The sequence below is a fragment of the Nannospalax galili genome, unplaced genomic scaffold (assembly GCF_000622305.1).
Source record: "Nannospalax galili isolate Female #2095 unplaced genomic scaffold, S.galili_v1.0 scaffold323, whole genome shotgun sequence".
Lineage (NCBI taxonomy): Eukaryota > Metazoa > Chordata > Mammalia > Rodentia > Spalacidae > Nannospalax > Nannospalax galili.
The window spans coordinates 357,882-376,473 of NW_008350329.1; the positions used below are offsets into that span (position 1 = coordinate 357,882).

Below are 18,592 nucleotides of genomic sequence, written 5' to 3' on the forward strand. Positions count from 1 at the left end.
TCTAATAAAGTTAAGTAAGGCTCTTAAAAGAATTGTGCCACAGGTTAAGGCCAGAAGTAGCAAGGCTAGAGGCCTGATTAAGGCAGAGAGGAGTATTGTGAGCCAAGGAGAAGACTGGAATAGTGACTCATACCAGTTTTGGTTCTTTACCCTGGTCTGTTCTTTCTCTAAGATCCTTTTGCGAACTAAGCTCAAGGAGTCCCTTATGACACCAGAATGATTAGCATAGAGACAGCACTGTTCTCCTAGAGCAACTCATAATCCTCCCTGTTGAAGGAGCAAGAGATCTAGGCCCCTTCTATTTTGTAAGGTGACCTTGGCAAGGGAGGACAGGGAACTCTCAAGATGTTCTATAGCAGTTTGTAATCCTGTTAAGTCCAAATCAATAGCCATACTAAGAGCATTATAACTTTTGTCCTGTAGGATCAGTGCTGACATTCCTAACCCTAGGGTGCCAGCAACACTGATCCCCAAAAGAGTGGTGCCAACAACCACAGGGCAGCTGCCCTTTTATGGCATAAATGTTCCAATGGGGAAAGCTTAAGGTCCATCCTGTCCCCTGAATAAAGGTTAACACTTGGGGTTAGCTGGGCTAGCAGGCACCATGAGGGGCCAGAACAGTTGAGAATGATAAAGTGGATACAAGGAGTGAGCCCAAAAGAACAAGCCCATCAGACATTAGGAGGAGGTTGTAAGTAAGATTCATTAGAGGTGACGTAGGTGGTTTGGGTACAGAGATGCTGATAGCGGGCTGGAATGGTGAAGCCCTGAGGGGTGACACAGAGGCCTTGTCTGTAAATAGATTCCAGGGTCATCTTGGGGACAGAAATATGCCATTGACAGTCAGAGTTGGTGTCTAGGAATGTATAGTTGCCCAGGATGGCCAATCCTTCATAGAATGGGGGGGTGGGGGGGCAGTGGAGAGGCATAGCCAGCAGTCCTGACTGTACCCAGGCTTAGAAGCATTAAGGACAGAGTAGGTAGCAGAAAGCAGCCCCAAGAGGCCCTCAGTCCTAGCAACGGGAGGGGAGGCAACACTCGTAAAAGTAGGTGGGGAAGACAAGCTAGTGTAAGGTGGGTGAATCAAGGTGGATCGATGAGGGGGTGGGGAAGAAGTAAAAAAGGGCGGTTTAATGTGTACATCATTTGGCCCAATTGGACCAGAGGGGATGTCAGCGGGTGTGTGGGTGAGGAGCTGAATAGTGAACAAAGTCCCAGGGTCTCTTCCCAAAACATAAAGTCTCAGGCCCCAAGTTTTTCCTGTGTCCCATCCTGGAGACTTTTGTCCCTGATCTGTAAATTTGATAATAAGTGGACTGCAATGTGGGCCAGTGCAAGGGTCACCCATCTCACCCCCACCAGTTACCCCCATCCCAGGGAGGTAGATCCCAGGCCTGTTACACCATTATGAGATCTTGGAACAAGGACCCAGTTCACCAGAACGTGCCATTGGTTTCGCATCCCCAACTGGCGTAATAGTAGTCTCCTGGTCCTCCGCACTCATTTTTTTGTTGGCGATTACGTCCATGGCCTGGGCAGACATAAATGATCAGAGTGTGGGTGCGTGATCTAGTACCTGGGTGCAGACAGCCAAAGGAAGGGGAGGGTATCTGGTCACTGAGTTCCTATTCTCCCTCAAATATGGCACAAAGATCCACCCAAAGGTCAGGGTACCAGGTGTTTGGGGGTGCTACCTTAGAGGTGGAGTTAAGTACCATACCAGTGGTGGGACTGATAATTACCCGTTAGATTTTGAGGCAGGTGGGGGTTGTGCGCAGAGGCGAAGGTTTGGGAATTTGTGATAATGATGGCACACATGAAGATTCTGATGGGTTTTCCTTCATATGTAACTTGCTGTTTTTCTCTAGCAGCTTTCAGTACCCTCTTTGTTATGTACATTTAATGTTTTTACTATGATATGCCGTGGGGAGTTTCTGTTCTGGTCATGTCTAATTGGTATTCTATGTGCCTCTTGAATCTGTATAGGTAGGTTTTCCCTTAATTTAGGGAAGTTTTCTTCTATAATCCTGTTGAAGGTTTGTTCAGTGCTGTTGGCCTGAAATTCTTCTCCTTCCTGTATACCTATGATGCATAGATTTGGTCTTTTCATGTTATCTCACATTTCCTGCATATTCCATTCCTCTGTTTTTGAATTTTTTACAGTCTTTTCTTAAAGAGTCCAAGTGTTCAACTTTGTAATTCAGTCTTGATATTCTGTTTTCTGTTTCATTCACTGTTCTTTTGAAGCTTTCTCCTATTGTTTCCAATTGGCTTTTTGAGTTTTTCAATCCCATGTTTGTTTCCATTTGGCTTTTCTTCACTATTTGTGTCTTTTTAATGAATTCACTTTTCAAGTTATGAATTGTTTTTGATATTTCATTAAGCCACATATTCATATATTCTTGAGCTTTCATCACATCCTTATGCCTTCCATCTTTGGGTTCTTTGAATTGTTTGTCTGTGTTTACTTTAAGTTCTTTGATCATGTTTATGGTTATCCTTTTAAATTCTGCATCTTGGGATTCCTCAGGGTGGTTCTCATTGCAATGTACTTCTGTGGGACTAGTGGGTTTTGCTGGGGACATATTCTCTTGGTTTTTCATATTATTTGGGTTTGTTTTTTCTTTTGCACGTTTGGGCATATGTTGTTCTTTGTTGGTTGTGTGTCTGGTTGGAACTTCTATTCTGACCTTCTAAAATTGAATTTTGGTTCTGTTTATAGTGTTTTTGTACCATGGTATGTTTTTTCTCAGGTATGAAGAGTAAATTGGTGCACATTTCAGGCTCTTGCAGAATAGTGGACTGTTCTAAGTAGTTGGTGGGACAGGCTAGTAGTTAGGCTGGTGAGGGTAGTAGGAGTGCTGGGCTGGGCTGTGCCAGACACATCAGGAACCAGTGGCATCTATGCTAGGGGGCTTAGCTAGTCCGGGTTAGGAAGCTAGTGAAGGGATCAGATGCAGAAGAACTGGAGTGGGTCTGGGTCCAAGGCTAACAGTGGACATGGTGAAGGTGGAATAGAGGAATGGAATACAGATGAAGTGGGCAGGATCTGAAGTAAAAGTATTTTTAAAGGAACTCAAAAAAATAGGGCCAAGATACTTGATATTCTGAAATAAGTTTCATTTATTGTGGACTAAGACCTACAATAAATAATAGATTTCTGTGTAAATTTATCTTTAGAATAAATCTTAATGTGCTTTTTCCCATTAATTGAGTTTTTGCATGTTTTTTGACAGTTACTAAAATAATATATAGGCATGTTTTATGTGAAGTGCCACCTAGCACAGAATAGTTGGAAGTCCATTTCAGCCATCCCCTCTGACCAAGCCCTGTTTTTCTCCCAGAGAATCCATATCTATGAATTAGGCCTTTTTAGATTAATTTCTTTCTTTTTAATATTTAGTAATGCATTTTCTAATTTTAATTTTTATGTATATTAATAAAGATCCATATTAATTATAGGCTATCTCCTTTGCAGTTATTTGTAGTCTATGAAATATTTTGTGTTTGGAGTATTTGAAATAATGTACTATCTACTAGTATTTGGGGAAGCAAATGGAAAGCCACATTGTAAAGTATTACTTTATATTTTCTCTTAACAAGATTGTTTTTTCCAATGTACCAAATATTCTTAGTAACAGGGATACAAACAAGAGACCACTTGTGAGAAGTCAGGATTCCATAGGTTTTGTAGACATAACTAAATCATGTTTCTTACTTTGCAACCAGAAAGGAAAATGGGACTCTTGGAGCATAATTTTGGGCATAATAATATTGCCCATTAGTTTTCATTGACAAATATTAATATTGTTTAAGAAATTCAATTGTAATATGGGATACATTAAACACTTATTTAATCAAGAATCATGAGTTCTTAAGGAATAAAACACCACAAACATTGCCGTCATAAGAGATGGCTATCTTTTTTATAGTTAACAGTTAACCCAAATTTTTGGGTATCCCTAATAAAGTTGATAGAGTTGTTCCAAAGAGCTTTTCAGAGTCTTTACTTTGCCATATGAAAACTAGATATTTAAAATCCAAATTTTAGTGAATATTGAGCAAGTTCTTTTGTAAAGGTAGTGAAAACAGTTGCATCATTTCAAACATGAAAACTTGGTTTAAGGGGCTGGAGCAATGTTTCAAAAATTAAGAGCACTGGCTGTTCTTACAGAGGACCTGGGTTCGAGTCCCAGCACCTACATGGTGGCTGACAACCATCTGTAATTCCAGTTTCAGGGGATTTAACATTCTCTTCTGTCCTGCAAGGGCACTGTACAACATGGGTGCACCTTCCTACAAGCAAGCAATACACTCATACACATAAAATAAAAATAAAAAGTAAAAACTTGGTTCAAATAAGGTAGAGGAGTTGGAATAAGCAGTAATAACAAAAACCTAATTAATGTTGTCATTTGTAACTTGTTCTAGTTTGTTTTCTGTTGACCAAAAGCATCTTGGGGGAGGAAACAGTTTATTTGGCTTCCAGGTTATAGCCTGTCATTGAGGGGAGTTAGGCTAGAACTGAAGCAGAGACCAAGGAGGTACACTGCTTAGTGGCTTGCTTCCTTTGTCTTGCTCAGGAACTTTCTTATATAAAGCAGGACCAGCTGCCTAGGAATGGCACAGCTCACAATGAGCTAGGCCCTTCTACATCAATTAGCAATTCAGAAAATCTCACATAGAGATTGAAATTCCCTTTTCTCAGATATGTCTAGGTTTGTATCACAGTTGACAAAACCAACCAACACATAGCATAAGACAAGATTAGCATTTTTTTGTTGTTATTTAGAAATATACCAAGTAAAATTCTAGGTATCTTAGACAATCCCTAGTGCATTAATAAGATAGTGACTTCTTCCTGCTTGCAATCCTGCCTAGAGGGGGCAAAACTTCCTAGCTACAGCCAAGTAGTCTGCGAGTTGCCTGCTTCCCTGAAAAATTCAGGGAAGTGTAATTTCCCTTTCTTGTTCATGTCTTTTTTTACTAAATATGCTTTCTTTAAGGCTTTTGGCTGCCCCCTAGCGTCTCGCTTTTTTTAAGTTACTGTCTCTAAAACTTCCTTCTCCCAGCCAGGTGGCTGGCTGCCAGGCAGCCACATGTCAGGTGTCTGACCTCCCACGCAGGCTCTAAACCTGCATGGCCTCCTCTCTCTCTCTCTCTCTCTCTCTCTCTCTCTCTCTCTCTTCCCATCTCCCCCTCTCCTCCTCTCTCCTTTCCTTTCCTTCCCTTCCCTTTCCCCCATTCACCTCCTCAAGGCAGCTGCCAAGATTACCACCTCTCCTGCCGTGAGGATTTCTTTTTCTTTAAAATTCTAATAAAACTGTAAAAGCTTTAAAAAAAATTTTTTTTTAAGTGAGAGATACTAGAAATGTCATAGGGATTTTTATTTTAGTTACTTGGGGTACTCAGTTGTCTGTGTAATTGAAGAGTAGTATCCAGCTTTTTTGAAGTCCATGCCAGATGTGTTCCCAGAAGACATCTGTACAAGTTTGTGGTGACAAAGTGAACTTTCTTCTGAACTTTTAGCATAGTGTTGTTAGAAGTACCTGATAAAGTCTTTTCCCTCCATGCTGAGGGAAGTTTTCCATGTGACACATTACTCTTTTTTTTTTTTTCAGTTGATGAAACGATATGGTATTAGTTCTCACTAATCTAGTTGTTCCTCCTCCAGGAGCTCACTGTGGAAGGAATCTGTAACCAATTGTGTATTGTTTAAAAGCCCCTTAATATAGTGTACATCTCTCTTTAATAGATATGTCTCATAATTTTTTAACTTAATTTCTTGTAGGAGGCCTAGTACTTATTTTATAGTAAAATAGTGGGTGTTGTCCCAAAAGGGTGGATCTTAGATTTAGAAGAATTAATGAGAGTGTCTTAGGGGAATGGAGAGTTGGCTCAGTGGTTAAGAACACTGGCTGCTCTTGCAGAGAACCCAGGATCATTTCCTAGCACTCACATGGTGGCTAACAACTATCTGTAACTCCAATTCCAGGGGATCCAACACCCTCTTCTGACCATCACAGCCATTGCACAACACAGTTGCACTTACATGCATGCAATAATATACATTCACTCAAATAAAATAAAAATAATAAATAAAATTTAAAAATGAGAGTGCCTTAGGCTAATGAAGCTGAAAGTATTATTTTGTGCCATTTGTTCAACATCACTCTGAGGATGGATGATAATGAGCACAACAAAATTTTTGTATAAGAGTTCTAAGTTTACAAATAGATATAAATACTTGTCTACTAAAATAAGTTTTATAATTACTAATTAGAAGGAATGTCCCAAATAGGATAACTGTTTTTAATATATTTCTTCCCCCTGTTAAGATGGTGGGAAGCAAAGGCCTTATCCCATGGTAAACATAGAAACTTAGAATCTGAATAAAATTTAATTGTCAAGTTTTAAATGTTTTTTCCAATAATAGATAAGTATTTATTCCCCAAGTAATTTTTTTGTAGCTGTTACTGAAAGCAGATTCGTACTTAAGAAAACATTATTGTAAACAGAGAATCAGTCTTAACTCAGTGTATTGAATTTTGACCTTGGGTATTTTTATAACTTTTAATTACAGCCAACTTAGTTATATCCATATCATCTTTCTTTACATTTTAACTTCCATGATCAGGAGTAGGGGCTCATGAACCCCTTCCTTCTCCATGCTAGAGTGTTGACTGGCTAGATCTTGTGTAGGCAACCACAGCTGCTTTGAGTTCATGAGTAGAGTGGTCTTCTCATGTCTAGATGTTTGTTTGTTTGTTTGTTTATTTATTTATTTGTTTTTCCCTGGTCCTCTCTTACCTCTGGCTCTTACAGTCTTTCTGCCCCTTCTTTGATAGTCCCTGAGCCTTGGGATGTGTGTGTGTGTGTGTGTGTGTGTGTGTGTGTGTGTTACAGATAATCCTATGTGTGGCTGAGCACTCCACTGTCACTTATTCTCTGCACTTTGACCAGTTGTGAGTTTCTACATTAACCATCATCCACTGTACAAAAGGAGACTTCTGTCATATATGTTAGATAGTTCTTAACATACATAACAGAATGCATGAAATCCTATAGGTGGGCTATTGGGTGATGCAGTTGGGGAGGGGGCATAAATATAATTAAGAATATTGTATGAAATCTGAAAAAAATCACATTAGAATAAAAATATACTTTGGAAAAAAAGGAAACAAAATTCTGTTGGCATTAAAAAAAAAGTTCTCTTGAGGTCTCAGAGCCATACTAATTCCAATTTAAAACTGGTCCACACAGCTGCTATAGCCTGGTTCAGTACTCCAATATCTCCTTTTACTGTAGATGTAATTTCTAAAATGTATTTATGTTATGAATTTTATCATCTGTATTTTTTTAGATACTCTAAATGTTCAGTTAAAGCTAGTTGCCCATTCATGATCTTTTCTTTGTTGTTGTTTGGATTTTTGTTTTGAGGAAGGGTCTCAATACTTAGCTTTGGTTGACCTGAAACTCACTATGTAGACTCATGGAGAACATTCATGATTATTTAGGTCATGTAATAAGTCATATTGCTGACTTATAAGTCATTAATGCTTCTTTAGAATTTTATGTCAAATATATACTTAAAGATTAATTGTTACTATTTTATTATTTGGGAAGGGAATCCTGATGGGTTACATTTAGACATCATAATAATCTTTGTGGGATTGGGAGGACAGTGTCTCCTTAGAGTTTCAGCTGGCCTGGATCTCACTGTGCAGACCACGCCTGGCCATAATAATCATTCTGATGCTGAACTGAAGTTTTATAATAGTCAAAGTATTGTGCTAGTTATTATAGAAAGTAAAATAACGATGCTTTATTTTCTAATTCCATCTATAGTGGAAGAACAAGGTATTCTGTGAGGTAAAAGAGGTGTTTGTCACCAAAGACTAGGATTATCAAATAATGATAGAATCAGCTCTAGCCATGTTTATAGGTTGCTTGCTACACCTGAGACTGTTCTCAGTTTCCCCGACCCCCTTGTGCACCTGTATACAGGAACAGGTTTGTGAGTAAGCTGCCTGGGCAATGATTGAGCATATCAAAATCAAGTGGAAAGTTCCCAAACTCAGCCTGAGCAGAGATTAAGCATACAGTTTTGCACATGCACTCATTTGATTTGCCTCTCAAAGGATGAATAGGCAGGGACAGCCAGAAGGAGTATGGAATTCTAAAGAGCTGAACTAGAGCTGGAGGATAAGATATAATTGGCCTTTCCTTTGTTTATAATTAACTACAAATAATTCCATGCCAGCATTACCAGTTAGATATTTTCAGCTGATAGCCCTTTCCTCTTTAGTGTGTTAAGCTATTCATGCCTAAATATGCTTAAAAGAAGTGAGGTACCTTGATTTAGATATTCCTTTAGTTCATACCTTTGCCTTTTCTCAATCAGTTAAATAATATGCCATGTGTTACTTCAATTATACATTAAACTCCTAACCGCTTTGAGCAGTCTTAAAATTATGAGAACCTTCATTAGAATGGAACCGAGTGTACAAACATGTGGAAATGAATCATTGTGAATTTAATATTTCGACCTAGATTATCTCAATGTTTTGGCAATATTACCTTTATGTGTGCATGCAGTACACATTATGTATTAGTACTAAAGTTACCTTTTTAACATATATATTAACTGATTTTAATTGAAAATACAGACCTCAGACTTGAGTTGTACATGTATCTTAATAGCATGTCTGTGTTGTATTAAATATTTAAATGCTTATTTTTTTTCAGCTACCAACCAATAGTTGACTACATAGATGATCAGTTTGAGGCCTATCTTCAAGAAGAACTAAAGATCAAGCGCTCCCTCTTTAACTACCATGATTCTCGTGTCCATGTGTGTCTCTACTTCATTGCCCCAACAGGCCATTCTCTAAGGACACTTGACCTCTTAACCATGAAGAGCCTGGACAGCAAGGTGGATTAGGAAGGAAACCAACTTTTCAGACTTTAATATATTTTGAAATATTAAAGTATCCTTATGATATATATATATGCACATTTTGTAGCTTTTATTCTGTATATCTTTAAAACATTTATTAAGTTTCTATCTTAGCTTATTTTTCCAGGGAAATTCAGTTTGAGAGATGAGACACAGAAACTAAACAAGTTAAATTTGGTTAAATTTGTTAGAAGTATTCTGTACATTTTTACATAGAATTTATTTGGCAATAATTTCACTTTCTGACATAAATGTCAAGAAGAACCTTGTTGACAAAATGTAATGTTTCATCTTATAGTGAAAAATGTTTTAGTTTGTACCATAACAAGAAAACCTTTTTTAAAAGTTTTTTTTTTTTTTTTATTGTGTATGCGTGTATTGCCTGCATGCAGGTAAGTGCACCCATGTTGTGCAATGCCCACAGAGGACAGAAGAGGCTGTCAAATCCCCTGGAACTGGAGTTACAGACAGTTGTTAGCTGCCATGTGGGTACTGGGATTCAAACCCGGGTCCCCTGCAAGAACAGCCAGTGTTCTTAACTGATGAGCCATCTCTCCAGCCCCTTTGAAAAGGTTTTTAAAACAAGCTACTTCTAAATTTAGGAAGTTATAAAGCAGTTCCATAAATTACCTCACTGATGATTTTTTTGTATTCACTTGAAAGTAGATTAAAGACTAGTTACTATTCTAATCCTGAAATAATTCTCTAGAGCTTTCCTGTAACCTCTCCTGGAGTGAGGAATGCAGCTTTTGTGATCCTGACTACTGATTTCTTAATAGAATTCAAAAGGCAAAGCCATTCTAGAGGTCCTGCTCTCTTTCAGGATTAGAATGGAAAGCATGAGCCTACCATGGAAGCCTTTCACATATTGATTTGATATTGTCAGTGTCCACTCACTTTAGCCGCCTGCTTATCCAATCAGATTTGATCACATATTGTAACTGTTTGGCCTGTCATAGCTGAGTCTTGTTCATGTAGAAATTTATTCTCATTAAAGGAGTAAAATCAAATGCACATCTTTGTGTTAGAAGCAACATGATGCAATGTTATAAAGATCATAGAATTTGTTGACACTGGAAGACTGATTTTAAATACTGACTCTGACACTTAGCTATTTGATCTGTGACAAGTGCCTTTAGCTCTCTAAGCCTGTTTCCATACCCCTTAATACGCAAACTAAGAGAAGCCCTACTTCAAGTTGTGTATGTAAAAATTAATTAAATTGATCCATGTAAAGAAAGGGTTTAGCAAAAGACAGTCCCAATAAGGGATGGCTATCATCACTACCTTATAAAATGTCATAATGTATAGTCTCTGATACTATGCATTCAATATAAAAAACATTTGGGCATGCAAACATGTTGGCTCACCTTTCCTCTTCTCAACATCCAGAATATAATTATATGTCATAAAACAGAGGATTATTTTATTATAATGAATAAACAAATCTCCGGCATTAATAGTTCAAAGATAATCTTTGTTTTTTTGTTATAAAGCATCATCCTCCTTGTAAAAACAAGTATCTTTTTCTTTTATCTTACATAAGACAGTTGTCTCAGGTTTAGCTATGGCCTCCTAGGCTTAATGTACTTTCCTAGTATAAAATGGGCAATAGAAGTCCAGGTATGTGGTGATATATGCCTGTAATCCCAGGTACCTGGAGAGACTGATGGAGGAGAATCATTCGAGACCAGGAGTTTGAGAATAGCCTGAGCAATAGTGTGAGACCTTGTCTCGGAAAAAAAAAAAAAAAATCTAAGAAAGGTGATGTGATGTCGCCGCAGATACAGCTTTGTAATACGGACTTGCCTAGGGTGTGCAAGGCTCTAGGTCCAATTACAACAAACTTTTTTTTTTCTTTTTTTGACACAGGGTCTCCCTGTAGCCCAGCTAGCCTGGAACTCACTGTGTAGACCAGGCTGGCCTCAAACTCACAAAGATATACCTGCCTCTGCCTCCCAAGTGCTGGGATTAAAGGTGCACATCACCACGCCTGGCTTAGGTCCAATTCTTAACACTACAAAATCTAACTAAAATAATGAAATCAATTAAATAAGTAATAGAGAGCAGTGGATCACTGTCTGGTTTGCCTTCAGCCCAGCCACTTACCAGCTTGTTTCTGTGCTGGGCAAACTAGCCAGGCTTCAGTGAGCTCACTCTAAGACTTCTATGAAGATTATCTGAGATTTATTACAAAGCAGTTAGTACAATACTTGCACGTAGGAAACAATTATGTTACTCATTCTGTTAAAGATCTTTGTATTAATAGTTGAAGACTTATTCAGAATAGTCTCATTTTGGCAATGGAGGTACTTGCCAATGCAGCCACCTTTACCTCTCCAAAGTCTTCAAGAGAAGCTAGCTAGGAGCAGTTTGTGCTGATAAGCTCTGTTAGTGGGTTTTCAGGAATAAGCAGAAGAGATTATGAGTGCTTATTCAGCAGTCCAACCTTTTAATCATAAGAATTATATATTATATACTACCAAATACTTTGAAAAAGCATTATGGTTTTACCTATTCAATAGGAACATATTTCATTCAAAATGAACTATTTTATTATAACAATAAATGATTGTCAGCATTAGTCATTCACTTGAAGATTATGTCTACCCTGTTCTGCTTTATTCAGGGGATGGGGACAAATTCTAAAATTGGGTCTCCTTTATCAAGATACTGCCTTTAGTTTTCTGTTAAACAAACCAGATAAGGCATGCCGTGAGTTTAAAAAGAAAAAAACATGCCTCAGTTACTCAATTTGGCACTTAATATACATGAATATACAGTTTTTGTAGGGGCAGCTGTTACCCACAAGGCATTTGACAGGCTTCAGGAAACTAATTCATACTAACGAAAGATGAAGGAGCTGCTGTCTTCTCACAGACACCCAGGCCTCCTCTTTTGTTCCTAAAAGTCAAACACTTGGCTGCTTGACATGGACAGTTACTTTTATCTTACTTTGATAATGACAAGTGATTATCTTTGGCAGTGTCAGTTATTTCATTCCCTGTGAGAGCACTGTACAAAATGTTGATTTAATATATTTATGCAATTTATTAGGGAAGTAATCATAATTTATAAATGTCATAATTTATTGAATATCTAAGTATAAATTATTGAAACCAAGGACTTAGCACCAAAACTAGTTTACTCACGATGTTGGAGTGTTCTGCCATTAAGTTCATAGGTAGATGGCAAAACCCTAATCTTTTGGAGCGCATGGAAGGCTAGTAAATAGAGATATGCACACTGAATTGGTGCAGAATTAGAGAAGAGGCAAAAGGTTAAGAATACAATAGGAATCACAATTTTATTTTCACTTTTATTCTGAAAAATGCATTGTGATCTCTCATTTTCTTTGCCACATATATTTAATTAGCCTGAGGGTTTTGATGAAAAATAAACTGAAAACTAAAACATGATAACAAAAACTCAGTTTGTGCCAGGCATGGTGTGCACACCTTAATTTAAGCCCAGCACTCGCAAGGCAGAGAGAGGCAGACGGATCTCTGTGAGTTTGGGGTCAGCCTGCTCTACCTAGTGAGTTCCAGGTCAAATGGGGTTACATGGAGACACTGTCTCAAAAAAACCTCAGTTTGTCAAGACATCAACCTTTGATGCAGACGTTAAACTCTTGCAGAACTAAGTTTTCAAGTTAGTCTTCATGACCCCAATGTTTCTTCCTCTCAGGTAGTGAGAGGACTGGAACAATGTGGAAGAAGCCATCAAGAACACTTTCAGTTGGATTGGCAATTTCCTTCCTATGTATGCTATTTAGGTAGGAATCTCTGATGACTTCCTTGACAGGGGTTGAGGAAAGGAGGAAAGAAGAGGCAGAAAGAACATTGTTACCTGTTTTCTAGTTTTCCTTAGTTCCATTGCTTAGATTATTAAGAATTTTACAAGTTGTTCTTTCAAAAGACAATTATTGTAAGACCTGCATATATAGGAATGATGTATAAAGATATGTGCACATGAGAGTGACAGCTAATGATTTCCTTAGTTAGAGGTCTGCGCTTTTTCTGTAAAAGGCTAAGTAAATCTGGTGGATTCCTATGCTGTGGCAGCTACTCACCTTGGCTGTTACATAGTGGTGTTAAATTAATCTTTATTTATGAAAAGCAGGTAGCAACTCCTGATCAGAGAAATTTATTGTCAGAGACTGAATGGTATTTGTGTGGAAAACAGTGACTACAGGATTAAGAAAAAAATCCTCAGTGATGGAGATTGTGGATTTTCTTTCTTAATAGGTGAACATTATACCATTGATTGCCAAGGCAGATACAATTTCTAAAACTGAATTACAGAAGTTTAAGATGAAGCTCATGAGTGAATTGATTATCAGTGGCGTTCAAATATATCAGTTCCCAACAGATGACGACACTACTTCCAGGATCAATACTGCCATGAATGTGAGCTCCCCACTGACCCTAACCTTCTAGTCCTGAAAGAAAAGCTAAGTTCTGAGTAATATTGTTGCCACAAAAGTCCTCTTTATCTGAGATTTTACTTCCTGAAATTTTTGATTACTTACCCATGGTAACCAGAGTTTGAAAATATTAAAAGGGAAAATTGCAGAAATAACCAGTAAGTTCTAAGTTTAAGTGCCAGTCTGGATAGTATGGTGAAATCTCATCACAAGGGCATTTTATCAACTGACATCATCAAAATAAGGATGATTATAGTATAAGGTATCTTGAGAGAGACCACCATCACATGTTTTTATGGTCTATTGTTATAGTTGTCTCCATTTGATCATTAGTTATTGTTACTCTCAAACTGTACCTAATTTATAAACATTCATAAATTTGTATGTGTAGGGAAAGTATAACATCTGTGGATCTGTGCATAATCCACATTTCATCACCTGGGGATCTTAGAATGTACCACCCATGGATAAGGCTAGACCCACTGTGATGTATTTTTACTTGTGTTTCCCAAAAAGACTTCAAGCAAGGTGAAATGTCTAAACGTTCAGTAGAAAAAAAACTTTTTTTAAAGCTGAGAATGGCTACTGAGAATGTATTTTTATGTATATTTTCCTTCCTCTCTGCTGTCACCTGAATAAAGTAATACATTTGTGAGACTGAGATACACCTTTGGTTGAACCATATTTAATTCCCTTCTGGGGCTGGAGAGATGGCTCGGTGGTTAAGAACATTGGCTGCTCTTGCAGAAGACACAGGTTTGAATCCCAGTACCCACATGGCAGCTAACCACTATCCTAACTCCAGTTTCAGGGGCTCCAGTGCCCTCTTCTGGTCTCCACAGTGTTTGCAAAACATGGATGTACTTATGTACGTTTGGGCAATAAATACACTTATACAAAGAAAATAAAAATAATAAAATATATTTAAAAAGAGAAAGGCTCTTTTCCATCCCATTTTAAAAACAGGAAAAGACTGTGCAGCCTCCCTTGGGATGCTTTCGAATCCAGTCCTTAAGGAGATCTCATGAAGCTGATATTGCCCCTCATCTTCCCTTGAGGTGTCACATGCACAATGAAACATTTACCTAATTTAATTTATTGTAATTAAGATGACTAATTCTTTATTTTCCTCAAATTATCACTTATTTTTTAGTGGTTTTGTTGCAAGAAGGTCTCCTTGTAGCCCCAGCTGGCCTAGAACTTACTATGTAGACCAGGCTGGCCTTGATCTCACAGAGATTGGTGTGCTTCTGCCTTCTGAATACTAGAAATAAAGGCATGGGTCACCATGCTCCCCTCCTTTAATTACCACATTTTCTTAAATGTTTTGTATTTTGGAGGCTCAGGCTTAATCATGTTTTACAACACTTACCTCCTGGAATGCTAACTTACTTATAAAATTTGGTTAATAGTACCAAATTAAGGGCTGCTTCGAGATTAAATGATGTACCTTTAGTTAAGTGCCTAACAATAACCTACAGTAAGTGTTCGTTCTTTTTCTTCCCCTTTTCTGATTTTTCCATACACCACTGCATTTGATACTTTTCTTGTTGCTGTAACAAAATACCTGACAAAAGCAACTTAAGTCAGGAAAGTTTATTTTGGCTCCTACTTGTAGATTACAGCCCATCATGGCATTCAAGACACAAAAAACTAACATCAACTGCTAAATTTTAAACATAGTACATGCTTTTTACATTAGCCTTTTCCCTTGTTTCACTCCTCAGTGTTAGACAGGTTCATGCCCTGGGATTGGGCTATTATTGCATGTTATTCAGAATCTTTCCTTATGCTAGCCCTCTTACTCTCTTTGATCTGTTCAACTCTCCTCCTTCCTGGTCTAACTTGGATTATATCTCCCTTTTCTCAATAATCTCTTTACCCTCTCAATTTCTATAGCATTTACTATACTAGCAACATTTTGAAATATCCATGACTTTATATTACTACCATATGTTGATATACTAAATGTCTCATTCTATATACTATAATGTATATAGTTTCTTCATCTTTATTTTTAGGGAAGAGATAAATATTGGTGAAGTTGCCAGTTGTATGAAAGTTCTGCTCCTCTTCCTACTTTTCCTCTTTCTTTAAATTCCAACTGACATTATGTTTTGCATGTAGAAGATGCTCAGGAAACAATTTTCTATGTAGTTTCTAAAAGTAATTCTTGTAGAATAATTTGTATATATTCCGAACTTATTATAATTGCTGTTTAATTATCATGTTATTTTCATAAATTATGTAGTCACTTATCATATTGGTATAAGAAGATAAATTGATATTTGGTTCCTTTTCAGGGACATTTGCCGTTTGCTGTTGTAGGAAGTATGGATGAGGTACCAGTTGGAAATAAAATGGTCAAAGCTCGTCAGTATCCTTGGGGTACTGTACAAGGTAAATAAGATAAATGATGACTGAAAATATATATGTTCTTGGTATTCTCAAAATTGCATTGGATACATTGTTTGAGGTGATGCCTGTTTTAGATTATAATAATCAGAGGAACTGAACGCATACTGTTTGGATCAGTCTTTTGAAGCTAGACAGTGCCTCCCCATTCTTCTTGTGTCTTGCCATATTATCTTCCCTGATTACCTTCAGAAGGTGAGATGCATGGATGCACACTTAGATAAGGATATGCCTTTTTCTTTGATGCTGGGGATCCAACCAGTGTGCTCAAGCATACTAGGGCATTCCATGTGCAACTACATCCCTAGTCCCTGATTAGAATTTAAATCTACAAAGCAGTGATTAATCATGATACATAAACTAATTGTTACTTAACTATAGATTAGGACACAATAAACCACTTTGTAAGTATGGATATATTTTCTGATCAACATATTGTTAAACTGTTTCCAGAAGGAATTAGTGAGCTGACTTAAAAAGTTAAAACCGGGCATGGTGGCTCACACCTTTAATCCCAGCACTCAGGAGACAGAGGCAGGTGGATCTCTGTGAGTTCAAGGTCAGCCTGGTCTACATAGTGAGTTCCAGACTGGCTAGGGCTGCATCTGGGGACAATATGTAAAAAAAATTAAATTAAATTAAATTAAATCCAATTACCTGACATTATTATGAGCAAGTAATTACCAGGATCTCTTTAATCCACTTTTTATTTGTTTGCTTTGTTTTCAAGTTTTGAGGCAGGGTCTTACTATATAGTCTAGGGTGGCCTGGAACTTATATCTTCCTGCTTAAGCTTCCTTGAGTTCAAGGGCATTATAGGCCTGTGCCAGTGCATTGGTCTTTATTTGTGATGGCAGTTAAGTGGGGAATAGATTACATATACTATTACTGATTCACTATATTTTATATTAAATCAACTTTTGTTGGTTTGATTTTGGTTTTTTTGAAATGGTCTTGCCTATATAGCCTAGGCTGACCTGGATCTTGAGATACTCTTATCTCTACCTCTGGATTCTTGGGATTATAGGAAATACCACCATGCCCAACTGATAAGTTTTTAAATAAAATGTTGAAAATCCTTTAATTAAAATATAAAATAAGAGCTGGGAATGGTGTTACTCTACTCCAGGTTACTTGGGGGAATGAAGCAGGAGGATTTCAAGTTTGAATCCAGTTTGGGCAACACAGTAAGACCTATTTTAAATCAAGGAATGAATAAATACATTTTAATTTAAAAATCTTGGTCACTGTAATATATTTATTTGTAGTCCTCTGCTCATCATAAATGTAGAAGGACCGTATTAGTGTATTCACTAATTTCAAGTAATGTTTAGCACAAATTCATAAATGTAACACTATAGAAAAAGAAAGGGTACATTTAAGATCTTAACAGAATTGACTGCTTCAAAGTGAAATGATGTTACTTATTCTTTTTAAAGCACCATGTGAAATGTCCTGAGTATAGCTGGTAAACTGATAAAATATTAGTGAAATAATGAGCATATGGCAATTTAATGAAAAAATATTTATTTGCTATTCCTTCTTTATCTATTGGCTACAAAATTTAAAGCTGATCTCCCAGTAAGTTCATTAACATTGCCTGTAATACAGTTTTATAATGCATGAGTTTCTTTCTTGGTTACTTGTATATAATGATAGTAGCTGTTAATCAGAACTGACCATTTTTCTGTTACTTCATTTGTGCTTTCATTATTCATTTGATAATCACTAATTGTATGCTAGGAATTAAAAACCAGCATTGCTCTTTTCTTATTTTTCTCTGGCTAGTGGAAAATGAGAATCACTGTGACTTTGTAAAGCTTCGGGAAATGCTTATTTGTACAAACATGGAGGATCTGCGGGAACAGACCCATACTAGGCATTATGAGCTTTACAGGCGTTGCAAACTGGAAGAAATGGGCTTTTCAGACTTGGGTCCAGAAAACAAACCCGTCAGGTAAGGTGGTCTTTGTTGAGAAGCTAGGCACAGAGCAAGCTAGAAAGTATTACTCTTTCTTATATATCCAGAGTGATGGGGATAACCATGGAATAGATTAATTTGACAGTAAGTAATTATTATACTTTTCCAGTCAGCTGTTACCTCCTTACTTCTGAAGGTTCTTTATGTCTTACTCTAAAAGAGTTAAATAAAACCAGACCAGTAATACCAGCTACTTAAGAAGCTGAGTCATGAAACTGACAAGTTCAAGACCTTCCTGGACTATAGAAACAGTTCAAGGCCAACTTAGGTAACATAGCAAGACCGTGTTTCAAAATAAACAGTTAACAGGATGGGGATGGGGAACTGGTGACGTAATTCAGTGTGAGAGTACTTATCCAGTATGCATAAGGCCCTGTACAAGCAAAAAAAAAGAAGGTAAGTAAAATCAGTAAAAGCAATAAAATACTGATGTGAATAACTGAAGGAAACCCCTCACTTTTTGTTTTTGTTTATTTGAGGGGTTTTTTTGTGTGCTTCTGTTTGAAGCAGATGAAAGTATTGTTGCTATCAGACATGAAAAAGTTTGACCATAAATATTATTAAATCACCTAAAACTTTATCAGTTACCTTTTTTTTTTCTATCTTGCAAATCTTTTTTTTTTAATTTTTAAAAATGATTTATTTAATAACAACATACTTAGAAGAAGCATATCATTACAACACAATTGACATATTCAATAACGTTTTCCTGAGGTAGGATGCATCTCTTTCAAATTTGGCTGTAAATTTTTAGGTTTACAGTTGAATTATTACAGTTATACAATATTGTACTCAGTATAAACCCTATAAG

At 37.1% G+C, this 18,592-nt stretch overlaps 1 protein-coding gene across 2 annotated transcripts in view; it reads left to right on the forward strand.

Annotated features, from left to right (window-relative positions):
* The window catches only part of Septin10 (septin 10), a 118,370-nt gene that overhangs the window by 71,726 nt on the left and 28,052 nt on the right, over positions 1-18,592 (forward strand). Inside the window, exons 4-7 of one of the 2 annotated variants that reach the window (XM_008847567.3) lie at positions 8,749-8,935; positions 13,207-13,368; positions 15,689-15,785; positions 17,589-17,757. In XM_008847567.3, coding sequence (XP_008845789.2) covers positions 8,749-8,935; positions 13,207-13,368; positions 15,689-15,785; positions 17,589-17,757 — 615 coding nt within the window. The remainder of the gene's footprint in view (positions 1-8,748; positions 8,936-13,206; positions 13,369-15,688; positions 15,786-17,588; positions 17,758-18,592) is intronic. The other variant, XM_029570650.1, reaches the window with a different exon arrangement.